The 23,415-nt window shown below is 51.4% G+C and overlaps 1 protein-coding gene across 2 annotated transcripts in view; it reads right to left on the bottom strand.

Annotated features, from left to right (window-relative positions):
* Nucleotides 1–23,415, bottom strand: part of TTC28 (tetratricopeptide repeat domain 28) — a gene marked incomplete at both ends in the record, with an annotated part of 602,748 nt that overhangs the window by 116,836 nt on the left and 462,497 nt on the right. For both annotated transcript variants that reach the window (XM_080717620.1, XM_080717621.1), the window contains one exon: nt 21,960–22,467. In XM_080717620.1, the coding sequence (XP_080573746.1) occupies nt 21,960–22,467 (508 nt within the window). The remainder of the gene's footprint in view (nt 1–21,959; nt 22,468–23,415) is intronic.

Raw genomic sequence — 23,415 nt, 5'->3', positions numbered from 1 at the left:
TAGGTTTCAGTGCCCAGTACTAGAAAAAGAAAAAAGAAGAGAACAGACACTTCCAAAGGCGTTATCATGAGGCTGCAGGTGTCTCCACCCAAGAAAATGAGACACTGCGTCCGCCTCGCGTCTGGGGTGGGGAGCTGAGTGGAGTCGAAGGGACCGGGAGGGGCCTGGAGCGGAGAGATGCTGCCGAACGGACTTTTGGTGAGCGCTTCTGTGGACCACACACGTGGTGTGCTGGGAGGCTCAGAGGGCCTCCGAGGAGCGAAGTTGGCAAAGAAAAAAGAACAGCACGGGCGACCCACGAAGCAACAAGAAGCGAGCCCGGTGCACCGCCCAGTCCCTGCCGCAGCACACTCACACCATGGGGCTGGCGCAGGGACGAGGACGGGATGGCCTTAACCTCCCACCTCCCCCCCCCCTCTCTCTCTCTGTACTGGGGGTTGAACCCAGGGACATTCTAAGCCCCATTCTAACCTCCAAACTACACCTCCAGTTTTTTCCTTATTATTTTTAAACAGTCTCCCTAAGGCTGGCCTCTGTCCTCGGACCTGTGACCCTAAGTTTGGGATGGCAGACCCACCGCACCTCCCTCAGTTTGGGATGGCAGACCCACCGCGCCTCCCTCAGTTTGGGATGGCGGACCCACCGCGCCTCCCTCAGTTTGGGATGGCGGACCCACTGCGCATCCGAGCTAGGGCTGCTTTTAGAAACCATGAGCCCTCGATGAACAGTTTTGAAAGATGAAACTGTTGAAAATGAAAGGGCTTCCAGATGCAGGAGGGAGGTCGAGGAAAGGGGCCTGTCGGCGGAAGGCAGCCGCCTGGGAACCGCGCAGGCGGGCTAAGCTGGCGCTCGCCGGGCTCAGCCCCCAGTCTCGAGGGCCAGGCTGTACCTGGAGGGAGTTCTCCTTGGAGGAGCCGTGACGGAGAGCAGACCGCCCGCAGGCGGATGTGCCTCTGAATCTCTCTAGAACTAATAAGGTCCCAGTAGACTCTTCTCAGAAGAAGCTTTTAATGTCCCTGCGCACTGGCAGCGGGCTGCCCACATCCATCCTGCTCGGATCGCAGCCTCCACTCCAGCGCAGGCCGGCACCGCCACCGCGGCCCCGCAAAGGTTCTCGCAAGTTAAGGTCTCGGCCTGTGGAGGCTCACCGCTGGGCCTCAGGAGGAGTTCCAGGGGACTGTGGGCACTAGCCCAGGGACGCTAGCCACCCCTCCTCCTCACCAGAAAAGGCCGATTCCGTGTATCTTCTCAGTAAAGCAAAGATTAATTACAGACATAAGGAAGTGTGAGTAATTTTTAGGACTCTCTTAGATATTTGCTGACATAAATCCATAAGCCAGAAATAAGTATTTTCTTTTCAGATCACATTCTTGAGACTTGAGTTTTAGAAAATATGGTAACTCAATATCATAAACTCTGGGCTCACCAGTACAGTATTTAATTTTTAAATACAGAAGAAGAAAAAGAGAATAACGAAGAGTGGTGTCGATGAACATCAGACACGTCGGCGCAAACGGGCTTATTACCTGCATCTTTACAGCTGATGGCTACATTCAGAGAGGCCGGGCAGAGCGTGAACTACGAAGCCGACACAGGACCCACGTCCGGCAGCCTCTCTGGTTCACTGCATCCCTGTGCAGGCGCTGCCTCCTCCCTGAAGCCCTCCTGAGAGCCGGGCTGCCCACACCCCTTCCCCACCAGCTTGCTGCCCTCCTCAGTCTCCTTGCTCAGCTTTTTTTCCCCTCAGAGACACTGTTTGTTCATTAGTTTGTTTAAAAACACGAGCAGGAATTTTGTTTTATTCCTCGTTTTATCGCTAACACCCCAAATCATGCCTGGGACACAGTAGGTACTAAGTGAGTGAGTGCACGAGGACCCTAGAGTGCAGGTGTTTCCAATCACATCTCCCAGAAGGGCCGAGGAAGAGAACAGACACGAACGTCCAAACACACGTAGAGCCTTCACAACCACTCCCGGGCCTGCGTGGAGCGATCAGAGCTCGGCCCCGCTGAGATGACTCCTCAGCGCTTCCACCAAGGGCAAAGAGCAGCTGGTCCTAGGAGAGATGCCGCACTCGCTTCACACTCGCCCTTCCCGGCCCCACCCCCACAGCGCTCCCCGGGAGCCAAGACACAGCACTCGTCTCACGAGGCGTCTGAGAATTTGGCCGGATGATTTTTGCTATACGAAGGACAATTTAATACCAAAACAAATCTCTACGAGCCTTCAGACAGTTAATTCCACAACCACTAGTCCTCTTCTGACTCAGCAGGCAAAGCCACAGGAACACAGCGCAGGCTCCTGATCACCCCGCAAGTCTGCAGCACCTGGCAGCTGTCACTCTCATGGGCTAGTGACTTTGCATTTCAAGTTGGTTCAACTTTTGGGTCTGAGAGTTGGGAGATGGGCCCATCAGTGCATTTCGAGAAAAAGGAATTAAAGCCGGGCGTGGTGGCGCACGCTTGTCATCCCAGCATTGGGGAGGCTGAGACCGGAGGATCGCGGTTTGCGGACAGCCTCAGCTACTTAGTGAGGCCCCCTGCAACTTAGTGAGACTCTGTTTTGAAATAAAGAATAAAAATAGGCCGGGCGTGGTGGCGCACACTTGTAATCCCCGCACTTGGGAGGCTGAGACAGGAGGATCGCACGGGTTCGAAGCCAGCCTCAGCTACTTAGTGAGGCTCTCGGCAACTCAGTGAGACCCTCTTTCCAAATAAAGTATAAAATAGGTCTGGGAGTGTAGCCCGGAGGTAGAAAAGCCTCTGGGTTCCACTCCCAGTACCACCAAAAAAAAAAAAAAAAAAAAAAAAAAAAAAGAAAAGAAAATAAAGAAAAGGAAAGGAAAGGAAAGGAAAGGAAAGGAAAGGAAAAAAAATAGGGCAGGGCATGTGGCTCAGAGGTCAAATGCCCCTGGGTTCCATCCCCAAACCCGAAAAAAAAAAAAAAAGAAAAGAAAAAGAAAAAGGAAGTAAGCAGATTATGGGGTTCTTGATGTATCTGGAGTCCTGTTTTTATCTCACAAAACTTTCTACCCTGGGAGATAAAACTTAAAAAAAAAAAAAATGCGAGGCCTGTGAGGGTGCGCTGCAGGCAGAGACCTGCTCCCTACGGGCCGGAGAAGCACCAACTAGACGTAGGCTCACCGGATGTGTAGGCCTCTCATGTAACAAATACAGTTCTCTGAATTCTAAGCCGCAAATCTGATAGAGCGGAGGGGCAGGCCATGTCTGGGGAGGGGCGGCTGGGACGAAAGACACTCTTCTTCCTGGTAGACATCAGCAGAACGCCACCGCACAGACCCAGCTTGCATTTTTATAATTACCCCAATTCTCTTCTTTGTCAGAATTCGTTCTCGGTAACAGCTTGAGCCATGTAGCATTATAATGCTCCAAAGTGACTTGTAAACCACAGACACACATTGGGCCAAGAATGTGGGATCTGCTGTCGCATTCCGTTATTTCTGGTGGAGCCGCTCACTAACATTTGGAATCTAGATCATAAATTATGCAGAGCCTCAGCAAAAGAGCTGAGGACACAAACTGCTGTAATAAAACTCCTGTCAGCGGGGCCATAAACGCAGAACAAAGGGAAGGCAAGGACGGAAGCCTGGATGGACGCTGCTGGCCGGCCCCGTCCACCACTGTTAACGGCTGCACAGAACGACGTCGCGACACTGGGGGAACTTGCAGACAGGCGGGAAACGAGCCGCCGGGCAGCACGCTGCCATTCATAAAAGCCCGCCACGAGAGCCGCAGAACAGGACGAGCTCTCTGAAGAATGCCTGAGTGTTGCCGTCAATTCGAGTGCCTAAATGTACATGCAGCCGAGCCATCCGCATTCCCACGACTCTGAGTGCGCTGCGCCCCTCGACCACGGCACGCGGGCCCTGGGGCGTCTTCTGACGGGCGGGATGGTCAACGTCCGAGGGGGGCTCCGCGTTACGTGCAGCCTGAGCACATCACCGAGCCCGTGAAGAGCTGGGACTAAAACCCGCGTCTGTGCCGCCTCAACCCCGAGCTTTTTCTGGCAGCACGGTGCCTCCAGCATGGCAGGCGTTTGACAATTATTTGATGGAGTGATGGATGGTGGAATTCTGCTTTGGCTATGGCATGTCTCCCAGAAAAGCTCACGTGTGGGAAATGTTCAGAGGTGAAATAACTGAACCAGAGCGCTAACCTCACCGATGGTAAGTCCATTGGTCAACTAGCGCCTCGAGTGGACTTATGGGTGTTAAGTGTGGACAGGGCGGTATAGCTGGAGGAGCAGGTCCCTGAGTGTGGCCTTGGGCCACACCTGCCCTTGGTCTCTCTCTGCCGGGAGCTGAGGGGCTGTCCCCCACACCATGATGTTTCTGCCTCAGAGACAGCCAACTATGGACTGAGCCTCGGAGGCTATGAGCCTAATAAGCCTCTCCTCCTCTGCACTGTCCTTGGAAACGATACCTGAAACAGGTGCACAACGAGCAGATGGATGAGTGAACAAAGACAGGGGCAGACAAGAGAAGCATCCTCTGTGGGTCACTGCTCAGAGTCAGAAAAACCAGAGAGGACACGCGATAGCACCATTTAGAAATAAAACGGAAGCCGGGCGTGGTGGCGCACGCTTGTAATCCCCGCGCTGGGGAGGCGGAGACAGGAGGATCGCACAGGTTCGAAGCCAGCCGCGCACACTGGCTTAAGAGACCCTGTTTCCAAATAAAAATGTAAAAATAGGTCTGGGAGTGTAGCCCGGAGGTAGAAGGGCTTCCAGGAACCCCAGGACCACAAAAAAAAAAAAGAAAGAAAGAAAGAAAGAAAGAAAGAAAGAAAGAAAGAAAGAAAGAAAGAAAGAAAGAAAATAGAGCGGAGAACCGGAAAGCCGGACGGGCCGTGGGCGGCAATCGTCTCGGCAAGTCCTCTCGGTGGTGACAGTGTGTGGACAACATGGGGCCGTGCACGCGAGCGCAGGACAGAGGCGAGCCCTCTGCAACAGGCCACCTAGCACGGCTCCTTTCTCCAGGCGCGCCCACCGGAGGAGAAGGAGTCGGAGACCCTGGGCACGGCCGCCTGGGCCAGGTGCACCCTGCAAGAGCACGCCACTGCTGCAGTCATTACAAACACGGAGGAAAACAGCGTTTTCAGGATCACAGAGAAGGTCTAAGATGTTAAAACGGGGGAAAAGGACTCCGTCAAAGTTAAGGCCATATAAGGGAAAAAGTTATTTTTTCACCAGCCTAGGAAGAAACTTCTAGCGAATCCCACAGCACAAGAGAAACTAGCTCCAATCATGTCTGGGTCAGGAATCTGCAAGTTTCTCACAAAGAGAAACTAAATTTCCCCAGAGCCTTGACACCACTCGGGGGAGGAGGGGAAGGCAGTGGAGACGCAGAAGCGCCAGGGGGTGCCGGCAGTGCTCTCGGAGGGCTGCGTCCCACCCAGCGCCTCACACGCACGCACGCATGCACGCACACACACACACACAGGCTCCTGCAGTCCCTCCCGGCCGCGCCCTCGTGCCCACCCTGGAGGCTCTATTCTTAACCCCATGCTCTGCAGCTTATGTAACGTTTCCAGGCCACACAGCTTCCACGGCAGAGCTGCGACTCAACCGCTGCCGGTCTGCCCGAGGCTTGGGTGTCCTGCCTCGGCTGCTGCTGGCTCCTGCCCTCCGAGGTCCTCAGGAAGACACGGCTTCCCAGGCTTCGAGTGGAAGAGGGTTTGGCCATCTCCCGGTATACCTTCAAGTCCTTTCAGGATATGGATCTGAGATTGCCTGCCGGAGTCAAAAGCCTGGGTTTGCTGTTGTGAGCGGTGGGCGGTTGCTGTCTTTCGTTGGTAGGAATCCATCTGGCAAGTCAGCGGTGCTATGCCATGGTCCCTCCTTCCCCGGGCCTGCATTTTAACATCAGCTGATGGACATGAGTGGAGACGCCTGCAAGCTTCTTTGAAGAGAAACAGATCTCTCGCGCACGATGCCAGCAGTACCCCTGGCTGAGTGCTCGCTACGTGCTAAGCACTCCTCAATTCAGGTGGCATCAAAAAAGAGTAAGCCCAGCGCTGAGCATGCGCGATCCACCTGTGTACCCCGGGGCCCGGGGCTGCGGGCCGGCCGGCGTGGCGGGGACCCCGTGCGCGGGGGAGCCCGGTGGGATCTGAGCAAGTCTCTCCGAGGCAGCGCGCACTGTCTCTTCTTGCTACAGCCTTAGAGGAAAATTTCAAGATTTCTGCCACATGATTACAGGTGGAGGCGGAATGGACCCGGGAAACCACGCTGTCTACTAGGCGCGGTCGTCGTGTGACTTCAGTCATCCTAGCACGTCCACACTCGCGCCTCGAGGGGCGTGGCGCCAGGCTTGTGAAGAAGAACAAATACATGATCTCTGCTCTTTTTCCCACATCATGAAACTGAGCCCAGGACGGCGGTGACTTGCCCCAGGTCATGCCCCAGGTCTTGCAGAAGGCGAGGCCCGGAGCAAGGCGCGGCGCGGGCCCGACACCGGCTCCTGCCTGCGCTCTGTGGCGCCCAGCGCCATGGCTTCCTCCAAGTTTCCATTTGGAGTTTTTATGGGTCTCTTGGATTTGAAATATTTCTTGTCAAAAAGATGTCGTCTAGTGTCAGCAAGAGAGGATGAGTGCCAAGTGCAGCCTGCTCTGTGGTCCCTGGGGCCACCTTCCCTCCTCCTCCTCCTCCTCTTCCTCCTCTTCCTTCTTCTCTTCCTCTTCCTTCTCCTCTTTCTTCTTTTCCTCCTCCTCCTCTTTCTTCTCCTCCTCCCCTCCTCCTCTTCCTCCCCCTTCTCCTCTTCCTCTTCCTCCTTTTCTGGTACTGGGTATTCAACCCAGGGTTGTTCTACCTCTAAGCTATGACTTCCATACCTTTTTATTTTTTATTTTGAAACAGAGTCTCACTAAGTTGCTGAAGGCTCACTAAATTGCTGAGGCTGGCCTCAAATCTACGATCCTCCTGTCTTAGCCTCCCAAGTCCTAGGATGACTGCCCCACTGCACTGGACTCCACCATGGACTTTCCATGGATCAGAATATCAGCTCCATTTGGAAGGCGTCTCAGTAGCACTTTCACCTGAGTTAACACAACTTAGGTCTTAGTTTGTGTTAACAGATGATACACTCTGCCCGTGCAGGGTGCAAACTCTGCGGCTGATGTCTCTGAGTGGTTATTATGTGTCAGCCTTTGCTCTAGGCCTTTACAGGTTTTAAGTCTTAACCCTCATGTCCATCTTGTGAGGTAGCTGCTATAATCATCCCTACTTCTGGGGCGGAGAAACTGAGGCAGCTGGCATCTTGTCCAAGGTCACAAAGCCAGTTCGGCGGCACAGCAGGGACCCCAGGCCAGGCCGTCAAACTCTGGCACTAAGGTTCTTCACGAACATGCTTCCTGTAGGTGACTGAGTCCCAGCGGACCTGAGGCTGTCCCGGTGATAGGTGATACGGCTACCCCAGCTGTACAGCGTTGTGCAAGCCCACACAGCGGCCTAAAGCGAGCTATCTGTGATGGGGCTTCTTAGCGAGCAGCATGAAGAGAAAGCAGCCGGGGACCCAGCAGTGTCTTTGTTACAGGAAGATGTGGACCCACCCAGCAGGGCGCCAGCCAGGGAGAGCCCAGGATGCTCGGGGGGGCCTGCAGGGTGCCTCTGGCTCCCTCTGCGATGACAGAGGATGCCAGTCTCCATCAGGCACTTGGGGACCAGGAGCTGAGGAGGCAGACGGGCCAGCCCTCCTGGCGGCGCCACAAGCTGGAGGGCGCCATCTGCTTTGTTAAGGTTGACAGTCTGAGATCCTGGGTAGGCTCCAGATCCCCTCGCTGCGAAGGGCTCTGCGTCTGCAGCCACTGCCTTCTGCTACGGAGCCATGTTACTTCTCCCTGCAGAGCACTCCAGCAGCTGGGCCACGTTATAAGCTGTCTTTGTCTTATTTGGTATTAGATAATGGATTTGGTGGAACCTTCCATCTGAATCAGGGAAATGCAATTACAGAATGGCCGTGGTTTCAAGGAAGTGGCCAGCTCCGGGGCCTGGCTGCGGAATGCAAACCCCTTCCTCCTCCTCCACGGGCGGCTTTGACGAGGGCTGGCTTCGCAGGCGTGCTGGACCAAGCGTTGGCCTCACTTTTTAATTGCTCTTGGAGACATTTTAAATGGCACCAGTGCAATTTTTACTAGAAAATGAAAGCGTTCGCTTTCCAGAGTGGCTTAACTCTTCAGTAGGAGGCGTGCAGGACGCTGCTTGAAAGCCGCCGAGTGTGGGCAGCCTGATTCAGGAGCTAACAGAGCTGTCTGAAGTCAAGTGGGGACAAGCTGAGTCAGCGGCACCGGCTCAGAGTCGCATCCTGGCTGGACTCCAATTTAGCAAACGCATTTTCTGCTGTGTCAGAGAGAGCCCTGAGAGGAATTTCTGGAACGACATGCAGAAAATGGTTCTTGGTGAAAAGCTACTTTTTGAAGTCACCATGAAATTACTAATTATGCTGGAGAGTCTTAAGCACTTGCGTCTCTTGTGGACTTCGAGCTGGAAGTGGGGCGACTCCGTATGCGTGAGCGGCCACATCTGCATCACGCATGTGCGCCGCACGCGCGCCCGTGGACGCCCGGTGTGAAATGGGGGCAGAAGGCAGCAGTGGGCAAGGAGAAACGCACGCGCCCCAGTGTCCCCAGGTACGATGTCACACGTCCCGGCCCCTTAGCGATGCCAGCGCTGGGCCTTCTCTACAGTGCTCCTCAGGGAGGTGCTGTCACCACATAAAGAGCCCAGCTCTGGCTGCAGACAGCTCTGGGCTGAGCCCCAGCGCTGCCACAGTTAGCTACGGGGCCCTTGACGACTTAACCTCTCTGCTCTTTGTTTCTCCTTCCTAAGTGGGAATAATGAGCCCCATCTCTGTGAATTTTTAATGAAATAATGAGCATGGCCCTGGAAGCGACACCACGTACGGGGGGCGCTCGGCGTCGTCCCTTTATCCTAAAGCACTTCACAGGTGCACAGAGCGAGCACAAAGGCCTCCTCACACGCTCTCCGTGGAACCTATTATTTGAAAGCCTTGAAAAGCAAAGCCAGCAACGGTCTCCTAAGGCTATGTGTTAAAGACAGAGGAGACTAGACGATTAGGTTCACAGACTTCAAAGAAGAAACAGTGTGATAGCTAGTGATTTTCTCATCCAAAAGTCATAAATATTAGGGCTCCTCACACCTACACAAAGGGGCTCGTTTTAGCCATGCTTTGCACACTTCTTGGTTGAAGACCCAAAGGTTCATATATTATTTAGTCAGCCTCCTAATCAGGCTGTCTCACTTAGCGAGCGGCAGAGGCCTGGGCGTTTGTGTCTGGCAGTGACACCATGAGCATGAGTGGGGTCGGTATGTCAGAGAGAGGTCTGCACTCCTCGTGCGTTTCTGAATCATGCGTAAGGTACGAAAGCAACGTAAGTGTCCATCGTGGCTGAATGGACGGAGGGAATGTAGTGTGCATGCATGGTGGAGTACTACGCAGCCTTTAAGAGCATACTGTCATTTGAGACAACATGGATGAACCTGGAAGACACTGTGGTCAATGAAATTAGCCAAATACAAGAAGATAAACAGTCGCACGTATGCGTGGACTTAAAAGAAGTTAAAAGTATAGAAGCTGAGAGAAGAATGGCGGCTTTCAAAGCCTGGGCAGGGGCACGGAAAGGAGCAGTGCTGGTCCAAGGGTGCAGTTTGAGTGATACGGAAAGAATAGCTTTCAGAGGGCTATTACACGGTCACCATGGTAACCGTAGTTGTCAATAAGTATTATACATTTCAAAATTATGTAAAGCCTAGGTTCAAATGTTCTTACCACACATACAAAAAGGACGAATAGTTAAAGATATGCTAATCAGCTTGACTCGATCTTGCTACAGTGCATACATATACCAATATCACACTGTACCCCATCCACAAAAAAGTTTAATTTGTCAATTACAGGCTAAAAACAAGGATTAAAGAAAGGCATACCATTCCAAGTCTATCTTGTCCTAGAATGTTTTTAAAAATAAATCTTTAAGCTGAGTGCGGTGGCAGACACTTGTAATCCCGGTACTTGGGAGGCTAAGACAGGAGGATCGCAGGTTTGTGGCCAGCCTCAGCTACTTAGTGAGGCCCTCTACAACTTAGCGAGACTCTGTTTCAAAATGAAAAGAATAAAAAATAGGGCTGGGGGTGTAGCTCAGAGGTAGAATGCCCCTGGGTTCAACCCCCAGTGCCAGAGACACTAAATAAATAAATAAATACCTCTAATTGAAGTATTACATACAGTCAGAATGGTAAGAAATCATATTCACCTGGCTCACCAGATTTCAGAAAGCCAGAACGACTACATGAGAGCACTTGATTCAGAAACGGAGCATCAGCAGCGCCCCTGGGTGCTCTTGAAGAGCTGCCGCACCCACCTCTAACTACAGCTGTCCGCAACAGAACGCTCCGTGGGGCGCCGTTTGCCGCACCATCCCTCAGTCTACTGAAAAGGCCCGTACACACACACACACACACACACACACACACACACACACACAACCAGAAGCAAATTCTTCCTAAGTCGCCTCCAAACAGATGGGTCCCTCAAGGAGTGAACAGGAGAGGGAAAGCGGAGCCAGCCAGCCCCCAGCTCGGCGCAATCACGGGGCGGGGGCCCAGGGCAGCGTCCGGCGCAGATGGCAGGGGCCAGGCTCACGCTGCCGGCCAAGCGGGACAGTGCAGAGGTTTGCAAATGGAAGGACTTGGGGCTGGGCAGGTGCGGGCGGTGCCAGCAGCAGGTGAGGCTGGCAGGAGCCGGCGGCCAGCCTCACCATGTGACTCCTGTCCTCGCCGCACGGTGCCAGGCGGCTCAGCTCCAGGAAAGGGCCACGGAAGAGGGCTGAGCCAGGGCGCGTCCAGAGTGGCGGGCAGTGCCACCGAGTCCAAGGAGCGAGAAGTCAGTGCTCCCACAGCACCCCACGCTCCTCCCCGCAGACCTCACGGGGCCATCAATGCTCAGGACCGCGCTCCTGATGGGAAAGACCCCCTCGGGGCCGCGGACTCCGAAGCCTGGCCTGCCTCTCTGTTCACGGCCGTTTGGTGAAGAAGGAAAGCCCTCCGAGCACTAACGGGAAAGATGGAGCTGCTGTTTCTCTCCTGATCACCTGATCTTCTCTATTCCATTCTTGAAGACTCAGCTATTAAAAGAAATTAAGTAATCCATCAAGCCCATTTCAATTACCTGCTGCTGATGCCATCAGATTACAATTAGCATCTACAAATGAACCAAGTGCCAACTGCCAGGCTGAGGCACAAGCTGATTTACGGCAGTGTGGCCCTGCCTGCTGGAGAGGCTCGGGCTGGCACAGGTGCCCGCTCCGTGTGCCACGGCGGCCCCGCAGCTCCCGCCAAGCCCGAGGGCGGCTCCCACCGAGGTTTACTGCCCGCTGCCTCCAAGCCTACAGACGGGCCACAGCTCGCTGGAGTGGCAACGTCTACACAAGCAGGGTGGCAAATCGCGACCCACAGGAGCGGGTGAATACTATGAATAGTAACTAGGCGCTGACAGGCGGTGGGGCCCGGAGCAGGCGAGGGCCTGTCGCCTTCCTTGGTCCCTGGGGCCTGGCTGGGGAGGCCTCCTGCGTGGCTGACGGCTTCCCGTGCTCACCTCTCCTTTTTAACAGGATGGCATTCTTTCCGATTGCATGTCTTGCTTCCATAGGGAGCGCTGTTTGACTGGACAATCTGTTGGTGTCACTGGATTTCTCAGGGCGAGGACCAGCTATGCAGTGGACGCACGGGGTCAGAGGGGCCCGGCTGGAGCAGAAGGAACAGGCCGACCTGGGCTGCGGCCCTAGCTCGCGCCGCAGGACCTGCTGCCTAGCTCTGTAGTGAGGGCTATAGGACATGTTCGTGCAGGGCGTGGCGGCAGTGGTCTGTAATCCCAGTACTTGAGAGGCTGGGACAGGAGGATCTCAGGCTTGTGGCTGGCCCCTGCAACTTACTGAGGCCCTCTGAGACTTAAAGAGATCCCTTTTCAAAAGCCAGGCGTGGTGGCGCATGCTTGTAATCCTGGCATTTGGGAGGCTGAGACAGAAGGATCACAGTTCAAGGTCAGCCTCAGCTACTTAGTGAGGCCCTTTGCAACTCAGTGAGACCCTGTTTCAAAATAAAGAATAGGACTGGGGATGTACCTCCGAGGTAGAATGACCCTGGTTTCCATCCCCAGTACTGAAAAAGAAGAAAGAAAGAAAGAAAGAAAGAAAGAAAGAAAGAAAGAAAGGAGGTCCCGTTTCAAAATAAAATACAAGCTGGGCGTGGTGGTGTAGGCTTGTAATCCCAGTACTTGGGAGGCTGAGACAGGAGGATCGCAGGTTCATGGATGCCCTCAGCTACATAGGCCCTCCGCAACTCAGTGAGACCCTGTTTCAAAATAAATAATAAGAAAAATAGGGCTGGGGTGTAGCTTGGAGGAAGAAGGCCCCTGAGTTCAATCTCTAGTACTGCAAAAAATAAAAAGAAAAAATAAAAGAAAACGTACAGGAATGTCTGCAAGGTGCCTGGCTCAGCGCACACCAGTGGCCTCCAGCTTCCTGGGACCGGGTCGTGGGCCGGGGAGGGGCTGCACTGGTCTGGAATGCTTGCTGTCTTGCACCTAGCAGGGCAGGCACGCCGCGCCAGAGTGGCCCAGCACCTTCTGGGGGCCCGTCTCTATTTCCCTCTCCCTGCAAGCGGGCATGGGTGCAGCGAGAGAAGAAGTTCCTTGGCCTTTGGTCCTAGACCGGGGGACTCAGGGTACCTTCTACCCCTTACTTGAGAATGGTCTCTCATGGAAGGATCCAAGCCGGGAGGTCCTGTCCCGACTCTGAGACGTCAGTCACAAATGTCCTCATCAGAGACGCGGAGTCTAGCTCACAGGGCCACCAGGAAGACACACATGAACCGTAAAACGCAAATCGCAGGGATTCACGTCACTGCACCAAGGACTGTGTGAAGTTTTTGGTTTTGTACTGGGGATTAAACCCCAGGGTATTCTACCTCTGAGCTATACCTTAGTCCTACTTTATTTTTTAAATTTAATTAATTTTATTTATTTATTTATTTATTTATTTATTTATTTTGCAGTACTGGGGATGGAACCCAGGGGCATTTAACCTCTGAGCTACAACTCCAGTCCTATTTTTTATTCTTTATTTTGAAACAGGGTCTCACTGAGTTGCAGAGGGCCTCACTAAGTAGCTGAGGCTGTCCACGAACTGCAGTCCTCTGGTCTCAGCCTCCCGAGTGCTGGGATTACAGGTGTGCACCGTGCCCGGGGCTTGCACAGCTTTGACCATCCTGAGAGGTTCTTTTGAATATGGCCCCATATGGCATTCTATGGATTTCTTTTTTTTTTTTTTTTTGTGGTACTGGGGTTCCTGGAAGCCCTTCTACCTCCGGGCTACACTCCCAGACCTATTTTCACATTTTCATTTGGAAACAGGGTCTCCTAAGCCAGCGCGCGCGGCTGGCTTCGAACCTGCGCGATCCTCCTGTCTCTGCCTCCCCAGCGCGGGGATGACAAGCGTGCGCCACCACGCCCGGCCATTCTATGGATTTCTAAGGGAAAACACTCAATTAGTGCAAATTAAGCGCTACCTCTATAAGTCTAAACGTTTTACCTATAAAGCGAGGTTTCTGTCCCCCTAATGAAAACACAACATAAAAATATAAATGTAAGCCAGGTATGGTGGCACACACTTGTAACCCCAGCATTTGGAGGCTGAGACGGGAGGATCATGGTTCACAGACAGCCTCAGCTACTAAGTAAGGCCCTTTGCAACTCAGTGAGACCCTGCTTCAAAATATAGAATAAAATATAGGGCTGGGCATGTAGCTCAGAGGTAGAATGCCCCTGGGTCCATTCCTAGTACGGCAAATATATATATGTAAAAAGTATATGTGATTACTATATAATGAAAAAGTTTCCCTTCCAAAAAAGTAATTTATTATAAAATTCTTAAGAATATCAGATTTCATGTATATTCACACAAATGCTTTAATTCATAAAATGTATTGAGGAATAGTACGTAACTAAGGTATAATATATGTGTGTTATAGAGATAAGAGATAATATTGCTCCACCTGACCTTGGGAATTCATAATTTTCTAATTTAAATTGCCAAAATTTTAATTAATTAATTAATTATTTGAGGTACTGGGGATTACAGTCAGGGCCATTTTACCTTTGAGCTATACTCCCAGCCCTATTTTATTTTTTATTTTGAAACAGGGTCTAAGTTGCTGAGATTCTCATTATATTGCTGAGTCTGGCTTCGAACCTGTGATCCTCCTGTCTCATCCTCCCAAGTACTGTAGGCCACGTAAATTTAATTTTTGATGATAGGATTTTTTCTTCTCCTCCTCCTCTTCCACTTCCTTCTCCTGCTTTTCTTCCTCTTCCTCCTCCTCCCCCTCCTCTTCCTTCTCCTTCTCTTTCTCCTCCTCCTCCTCTCCTCCTCCTCCTCCTTCGTCATCTTCTTCCCCCCTCTTCCTACTCCCCCTTCTCTTTCTTCTTTTCTCCTCTTTCTTCTTTTTTTCAGTACTAAGTAGGCAAAGCTCTGCTGCTGAGCTACGTCCCAGCCTTTTCCGTTTTAGTTGGAGATAGGGCCTTCCTAGGTTTCCCAGGCTGGCCTTGAGCTTGTACCGTCCTGCCTCAGCTTCTCCAGTGGATGGGGTTACAGGTGTGCTTAACTGCGCCCTGTATAACTTGATTTTTGTAAAAGTAAATTTTTTGTAAAAGTTAATTTTTCTGAAATCCTGGAATCAGAACAGCTGGAAACCACCCTTTCTAGTGACTCGTTTTCCTGTACTTTAAGTAGGAGGAGTTGTGCACACCCACCAACTTCTGACCATTGACACACGGCTCCTGGGAAGGTTTAAAAACACACAGAAGGCTGGGCATGGTGGCGCACGCTTGTAATCCCCGCGCTTGGGAGGCGGAGACAGGAGGATCGCGCAGGTTTGAAGCCAGCCGCGCTGGCTTAAGAAACCCTGTTTCCAAATAAAATATAAAATAGGTGTGTAGCCCGGAGGTAGAAGAGCTTCCAGGAACCCCAGTACCACCGAAAAAATGAAATAAAAAATAAATAAAAACACACGGAAGGAAACAAGAGGCCCAGCTTTATCTCCGAGCTCTCAAGGAGCCTATAAGCTATAAGTTCCCCTGGACTCAAGGGGCAAAACATATCAAGTTTTACCTTCTTGGGTCTTGATTTTCTCATATGTAAAATCAGCTAATATTATCAACCTCCCAAGCATGTGGGGAGGACTTGACATGGAAATGAACAGGGCCCTAGGTGCAGGGCAGGCTGACCCACGAGGCACAGGGCCAGGCCGAGCGCGCTCACTGAAAGAAAGAGACCACGGCCCGACACAACTGCTACCAGCGAGCACACGCTAAGCAAGAGAACGACCGACCGATCGGGAAAGGGGACCCACGAACCATGAGCCCTGGCCCCACCCCTGCCTTCCCTCCCAAAAAGCTGCTTTTTGGATATAAAACTTTTTTTGTGTCTGGGGATTGCACCCAGGGGCATTTTACTTTCGAGCTACACTCCCAGCCTCTTTTATGTTTTATTATTTTGAAACAGGGTCTTACAGAGTGGCAGAATGTCTTGCTAAGTTGCCAAGGTTGGCCTCAAACCTGCAATCCTCCTGTCTCAGCCTCCCAAGTACTGGGATTACAGTAGTGGGCCACTCAAGTACTGGGATCACAGGTGTGGGCCACCATGCCAGGCTGCCGAAATTTACACTAACCTTATATTCACAAGAAAGAAGTGCTGAGAAAATAGCTGCCACAAGAAATCTGAAGAATCAAAATAATGTCCACTGGTTTTGTTTTAAAACAAATCAAAAGCAGATGGCAAATACCAAAACACCCTAGTCACCACCAAAGGACAAAGGCCTCTTGTCACCTCTGCCTTCTCTGTCTCCGCCCTGCAAGTTCCATGCTTCACAGTGGAATCTGCACAAGGAGCTTCTAGACTCCCAAACCCGCCCAGTGGCTCACCGGCACTCGCCTCGGCCTCTTTCAGATAAATGGTCCAGCCCCAGCCTTGGACCCTCTCCTCGCCCTGAGCTCCACCTGGGTCCCCACCACTCTGTGGGCCTGGCTGGCCCCTGCCCATCCCCTTGTCTCCAGTTCTGCTTGCTCCTAGCATGTTAAAAGAGAGAAATACATATCGGGAGTGCACAGAGCCAACCTACCACGTGCATTCCTCCACCGCCATTGGGACTTTCTGGTTTCTTTCCAAAGGCACCAACATTCTTTCATTCACCCAGGCACAGCAGCTCCCTCTAAGCCTGGACGGCTTTAAACCAGCTACACATTTACTGAGTCCTTACTGTGTGTAAAGGGATATACTCAGTGGTAGAGACTACACAGTCGAGTGTAGTGGATGTTGCCAATTCACTTTAGTGAACTTTAATCCACTGCAGGTACCTATACAAGTATACAAATAATAATTTATGATTTTTATTTTTATTTTTATTTTTTTATTTTTGGTGGTACTGAGGTTCCTGGAAGCCCTTCTACCTCTGGGCTACATTCCCAGACCTATTTTTATATTTTTATTTGGAAACAGGGTCTCTTAAGCCAGTGAGGCTGGCTTCAAACTTGCGCAATCCTCCTGTCTCTGCCTCCCAAGCGAGGGGGTTACAAGCATAATCTAAAAAAAACTAAGAGTTTTTTTTTTTTTTTTTGCAGTACTAGGGATTGAACACAGAAATGGCACACCATTTAGCTACCTCACCAAGCATTTTGTGTGTGTGTGCGTGTGTGTGTTTTACTGGGGATTGAACCCAGGGTGATTTTTCTTTTGAGCTACACTCCAAGTCTTATTTATTTTGAAACAGGGTCTTGTTAAGTTGTTGAGGGTCTTGCTAAGTTGCTAAGGTTGGCCTCAAACCCACAATCCTCCTGTCTCACCAAGTATGAGGATTACAGGTGCGTGCCACCACGCCCAGCTCCTTTTTGTTTTGTGAGATAGGGTCTCACTAAATTGGCCAGGCTGACCTTGAACTTGGGAGCCTCCTGTGTAGCTGGGACTTGGGGCATGTGCTGCCACACCCAGCTGCAGTCATGAATTTTGACAGGCTGGCAAGACCGTCAGATGGTGTGGTATGATCCAAGTTTTGTAAGAGGAACGGGCTGTACGCACGTACGCATCTACATCCGAGACCTCGCCGACTGTTTATACGCAGAGTTAAACCCATCTGGAGAAGTTAACCCCGAAAAGTGGGGAAAGGACCGAGGGGGACGTCTCCTTTTTCTACCTTACACATTTTTGCACTGTAAGAAATTTTTCCTCAAAAACAAGTACCACTCTCATAACTTTAAAGAATTGTTCACTTTTTACAGGGGCAAGAAAAGCCAAGGAAGAAAATGCAGAAAGAGCAGCCAGGAAGAAAACCAGGATCGTGCCCCTTCGTGGGCATCCAGAGAGCTGAGGCTCCAGGAAGCCTGCAGAGCTGCTAAGGCCGCACCCGTGGGGTGCGACTGTCAGAGGGAGGCCAGCTTCTCCTGGAAGTCACCCGTCAGATGGAGGAGCGCCCTTTCCCACCAACCCTGCGGTAGGGAAAGACAAGGTACCCTGGAGTGGGTCGGAAAGAGACCTATCAGAAGGCTCTGGAGGGCCATCACAGCAGGAGGAGCTGCAGGGAAGCCAGGCGTGGCCGTGCACTCCTGCAATCCCAGTGCTTGGGAGGCCGAGACAGGAGAATATCAGGTTTGTAGCCAGCTTCAGCAAATTCGTGGAACCCTGTTTCAAAATAAAAACTAGAAAGGGCTGCGGGTGTAGCTCAGTGGTAGAAAACCCTTGGGTTCAATCCTCCATGCCACAAAACAAAAACAAAAACAAAAAACTGCTCCCATAACTAGACTCAGCTATGAGATAGTAAAAACATAGGTCAGGAATGAACACATAAACCTTCACAGAAGATACTGAAAGGTTAATGAAAAGAACCTAATGGAAATTTTAGAGCTAAAATGTACAATATGCATCTTGAAAAATTTCACTGATGCAATAAAGAATTAACCTTGCCCAAAGAGAGGCGTAGACTTTTCTTGGCAAAGCCCTTGGAATGTCCTAACTGATAAGGGTGTCGCGGTTTCTGTGCACCTGGCCACGTCAGACAGTCCAGGCTAACGAGAGGATTCACTGTGGGGGCTTTGACTCACTGCTATCAGCTCAGCCTTCATGGGGGCTGGAAACTATGGTCACCCGTGCAGGGAGGGGCCAACTGTATCTGTGTGTGCCGGACGCAAGGCCGGCCGGAGCCTGTCTGGTTGGCAGTACTCCATGCACATGGCCACACACCGTTGCTCAGAGGACCTGGTGCTGTCCACGAATCCACCAGCAAGGAAAACCCAGAGCTCTCTGGGCCCGCCCGGATCTCTCTCTCTCGGCTACTGTCCATCCACCTCCTTCCATGGAACTGAGTCAACATCCTGAGCGCGGCAGCTTCAGTGAGTTCTGTAAGCTACTGAACTTGAGGGTGAGCCTGGGGGCCCTGGACTGGCCCTTGATGGCAGAGGGTGACCTGGGGGATCCCAGCCTTGCAGACTGCAGATGGCGAAACAGTTACTGAACAGACTACTGGAAAATTTCAACCTGAAGAATGGAGGAGCCAGGCACAGTGGCCTGTAATCCCAGTACTTGGGAGGCTGAGACTGAAGGATGGTAGGTTTGAGGACAGCCTCATCGATGTAGGAAGACTTTCAGCATCCTGTAAGACTCTGCTTCAAAAATAAAAGAGGGCTGGGGTGTAGCTCAAGAGTAGAATGCCCCTGGTCTCTCTCTCTCTCTCTCTCTCTCTCTCTCTCTCTCTCTCTCTCTCTCTCTCTCACACACACACACACACACACACACCCCACACACACAGGAGAAAAAAGATTACAAAACAAAAATGTGCCAGGCATGGTGGCACACGCTTGCCATCCCAGCATTCGGGAGGCTGAGACAAGAAGATAGCAGGTTTGTGGACAGCCTCAGCTACTTAGTGAGGCCCTTTGCAACTCAGTGAGACCCTGTTTTAAAATAAAGAATAAAAAATAGGGCAGGGGGTGTGGCTCGGAGGTCGAATGTCCCTGGGTTCCACTGCCAGTACCACACACCAAAAAGAAAAAACAAACAAAAATGAAGAAAACTTTAGCAAAATATAGCACAATGGCAAAAGTTCTGACATATATACACAGAGTGTTATAAATACAGTAGAGCTGGAGTGGCCAGAAAAATATTTTTTAAATTAATAGGTAAACGTTTTCTAAATTTCGTAGAAGATACATATCTACAAATTTGAAAGCTCAAAGAACTAGAGGAAAGAAAAATACAAAAACCCCAGTAGGCATGTTATTGTGGAACGGCTGAAGATCCAAAGTCAGAGGAAAGCTTGAAAGCAGCCACAGAAGACGACACAGCAAGCCGGGCGCGGTGGCGCACGCTTGTAATCCCCATACTTGGGAGGCTGAGACAGGAGGATCGCACGGGTTCAAAGCCAGCCTCAGCTACTTAGTGAGTCTCTCAGCAACTTAGTGAGACCTTGTTTCCAAATAAAATATAAAAAAGGTCTGGGATTATAGCCCAGAGGTAGAAATCCTCTGGGTTCCACCCCCAGTACCACCAAAAAAAAAAAAAAAAAAAAGACGACACAGTGCACACGTGCATGTCCACCGAGTTCTGATCAGACACAACTTGTGCAGGTCGGCTGGGTGTACCTGGGAGGCTGAGACACAAGGACCCAGGTTTGAGGCCAGGCTCAGCAACTTAGTGAGACCATCAGCAACTAAAAAGGCCTGGGAGTATAACTTGGAAGTAGAATTCCCCTACGTTCAATTTCTAGAACCACAAAAGTAAATAAATAAATAAGGCTGTGGAATAGCTAAAAGGTAGAATGCCCCTTGGTTCAAACACACACACACACACACACACACACACACACACACACACACACACACACACTATATGCCTGGCACACATATCAATGAAAGTGAAAACATATCAGAAATGATAGGGAATAGATAAAGCAGTATTTAGGGGAGATTTTATATCTTTAAGTGATTTTTATTAGAAAGGTCTCTAATCCATGGCCTGGACTTGGATAGCTAAAGTAGAAGGGAGAAATGCTAAAAATAAGAACAGAAATAAATGAAATAGGCAACAGATGAGCAGTAGGAAAAGTAAATGCAAAAGGTGGTTCTTTTTAAAAATTGAGGAGTGGTCGACTCCTAGTCAGAACGACCCAGAGCAGTGTGGGAGCCATCCAACACCAAGTCCCAGGCCAGGAACGAAGGCGGCCTCAGCCTACGTAGTCCTCAGGCCCCAGAAATAGAAGAAACACTTTAACCAACTTTGGACCCCAAATTTCAAAGACAGAAGAAATGAACAAATTTTTTGTTACAAATACAACTTATCAAAGCTGACATGAGGTGAAGAGGAAAACCTGGGCCGTCCAGTGGGCGCCACGGTCTCAGCTCCAGGTTCCAAGCCGGCCAAGCTCTCCTGCCGGACTCATCCTCCTCAGAGGCCGAATCCCCGCTCCTCGCCCGAGGCTTCCCAAGCCCGGGTTCTCCAGCACGCCCCTGCCTGTTTTCCTGCGCCTCTGCATCTCCAGCTCTCCTAGCACACGCCCCTCAGGTGCGCAGCCTTCTCGACCCGTCCCTCACCGCCCCTGCCCTTCAGGCCCAGCCACGTCCGACCTGTGCTGCACGGGCCGCCTGTTAGAAATGTGGCAGGCTGCTCCCGGCCCTCAGGGTCTCCCTGCGGGCACGCCGTGGCCATCCCTCATGGGCACTGTCTTCCAGCGAGGCCACTGTTGTCCTGTATAGCAGGCTTATTTTCACAACCAAACTATAAGTTCTTTGGTGGCAAGAATTTTTTTTTCAAATTTCTGTATCCCTTAGAGCAATTTAGTTGGGGTTAAGCACATAATGGGGATTAAATAAATAGTTGTAACTGGTAAATGAATATATAAAGCCAGAAAGAGCATATTTCTGTGGTTCTTGTCAGACACTTTTATTCTGGTCTCAGTACAATCTTTAGTAGGATTTAAATTACATCAAGAGATGGGGTGCTTTGGTTTGATAGGGCTCATAATAAGATGGGTCTGAGTTTTCTATCTGTATCGAACAGGCACACACGAATACTGGTACACTCGCATCAAATATGCATACAATACACTAGGCACACACGGATACTGGTACACTAGTATCAGACACGCACACAAGAGCGGCACACGATCACCCTCTACCTGTCCTCTCCCACCCTGAGTCCTCGTAGCCGCAGAGAACCAGGGGGCTCTGGACACAGGGATGAATTAAGCTCCCATTTCTAAACGTCTGTACCTTCCACTCATCATGTCCCTACAGCTGTATCCGAAGCAGAGACAAAATCACAATATCTTCTAAAAACCAGCTACCAATGATCTGTCGTCTCCTACCACGATGTAATAAAATCGCTCAAATTATAAATGTCTTTATTATAACCAAGTACTACCAAGACAGCGACTGTGGATCTAGCTTCTTTAAATAGATCTTTAACAAAAATAACCTTGCACTTAATTAAATTATCGATAATATTTGTGAATACACATGATTTTGAGGGGGAAACCCCCACATATACTGTGGCATTAATTCGCTAAGAAATCCCTACAGCAAAAATTCTCTCAAATACTCTTGTCCTGATGACCTTCTAGCAGCGTCGTTTTCAGCTGAACCCCACGTTTTTAGGTCACCTCTGCCCCCCTTCTCTCTAACTAGGTGAAGCTGGCCGCACTCCTCTCTTGCGTTTCCAGCATTTCGGAGCACGGCAATGACAGGGGGTGGTGTGACTTAGAGCCAGTGGGCCCCCAGGGCGCACTCTGAAGGGGACACCAGCACACCCAGTGAGGAGCTGCCTTTGTGCACCGACGCGAATCCCGCCCAGGACACCGACCCCGGTCTCGCAGCGGCCCGGCCTTACCCAGGTTGGAGGAGGCTCGCCCCTCCGCGGCCCGGTCCTTGAGGCCCTCGGCGATGCTCAGCTGCTGCTCGTGGTACTGCCTCGCCCTCTCCAGATCCTGCATGCACCTGGCGGCGTGGCCCAGGCCAGCGTAGGCCCGCATCTCGATGGCCTTCTCCGTCAGCTCCTGCGCCAGCTCCAGCACGTAGTTGTGGTAGGACATGGCCTTGTCGAAGTTCCTGCGGTAGTGGTAGGCGCTGCCCAGGTTGCTGTAGGCCCGGGCCTCCTCCCGCTTGTTCCCCAGGTCCTTGGCGATCTTCAGATGCTGCTCGTGGCACTGCACGGCGTTCTCAAAGTCGCCCATGGCGATGTACACAGCCCCCATGTTGCCAAGCTCCCGCGCTTCGGAGAGCTCGTCTTTGGACTGCTTGGCCAGCAGCGCGCACTGCTTGTGGCTGGCCAGGGCGTTGGGGTAGTCCCCGATGGCCGTGTACACGTGGCCCAGGCTGCTCAGCGCCGACGAAGCTGCCTGGAGAGGGAGGATAAGGCAGAGAAACAAAAGCACATCAGAAAATGGCTTGGGTTTGTTTGGGCAGATAAAAGTTCACAGAGTTTGCTGGTAACTATCAATCCGGTTCCTAACGGCGTTCCTATCAGTGGCCACAGAGCTCCGTGGAGCTGATAAAGGCACGTTCCGCACAAGCTCCCCAGAAGACAACACCATTTCATCAGTAGCTTTCATGCCTGAACTCCCAGAGGCAGGCTGTGTTCTCGATTACCTTCGTTTTGGCGTAAAGACTTGTTGACATTTCTAATATTCACTATGGTATTATAGCTCTGTTAATACCGATTAATATCTGTGGTATAACACAGTGCTAAAGAAAACCCAAGTCAATGACTACATATGACCGAGCACCGTGGGGGGCCCTGGCTCCCCGCGAGGCCTGCACGTGCCGTGACCTGGCGCCCGCCAGCGGGTCCTGCCCTCCCAGCCCGTTCCTCCAGCCCCTGACGTCACCAGGGCCGGGTACACTGGAGGGCTCGGATTGGAGGAGCCAGAAACGGTGAGTGGCTCCATCTGTGCCACTTCTAAATCCTTTGCAAGGCTATAAAGGGGGAGTTAGGGTAGGCTTTTCAGCCCTTCTTTTTATTCTAAAGGGGGGAAGCCTGCCTGCCTTAACCTCTGCTACAGGTCTACGCTAAGGGACGTGAGGCCTCTTCACAGCGTGCTCCTTTTGTGGGACAAAATGCGTTCCAGGCAGAACAAGGGAGCGCTCTCAAGGGGCAGAATCTTCCCATGGCCTGTAGGCTAGGGTAACGGCGAGGCAATTCCGTCCCTGCTCGAGTAAGGGCATCTCCTTATGAGATGCATTTTATGCCTGTGCACTTCAGAACACTTTATTAATATTTTATAGATACGAGTGATTTGCTACCCCATTTCTTTACTTGCAAAACAGCAGTTCTTGATCAAGGTGAT

This window comes from Muscardinus avellanarius (assembly GCF_963383645.1).
Source record: "Muscardinus avellanarius genome assembly, chromosome: 21".
NCBI classification, from domain to species: Eukaryota; Metazoa; Chordata; class Mammalia; order Rodentia; family Gliridae; genus Muscardinus; species Muscardinus avellanarius.
The sequence above is the reverse complement of the archived record's forward strand: the minus strand, read 5'-3'. Positions and strand labels throughout refer to the sequence as shown.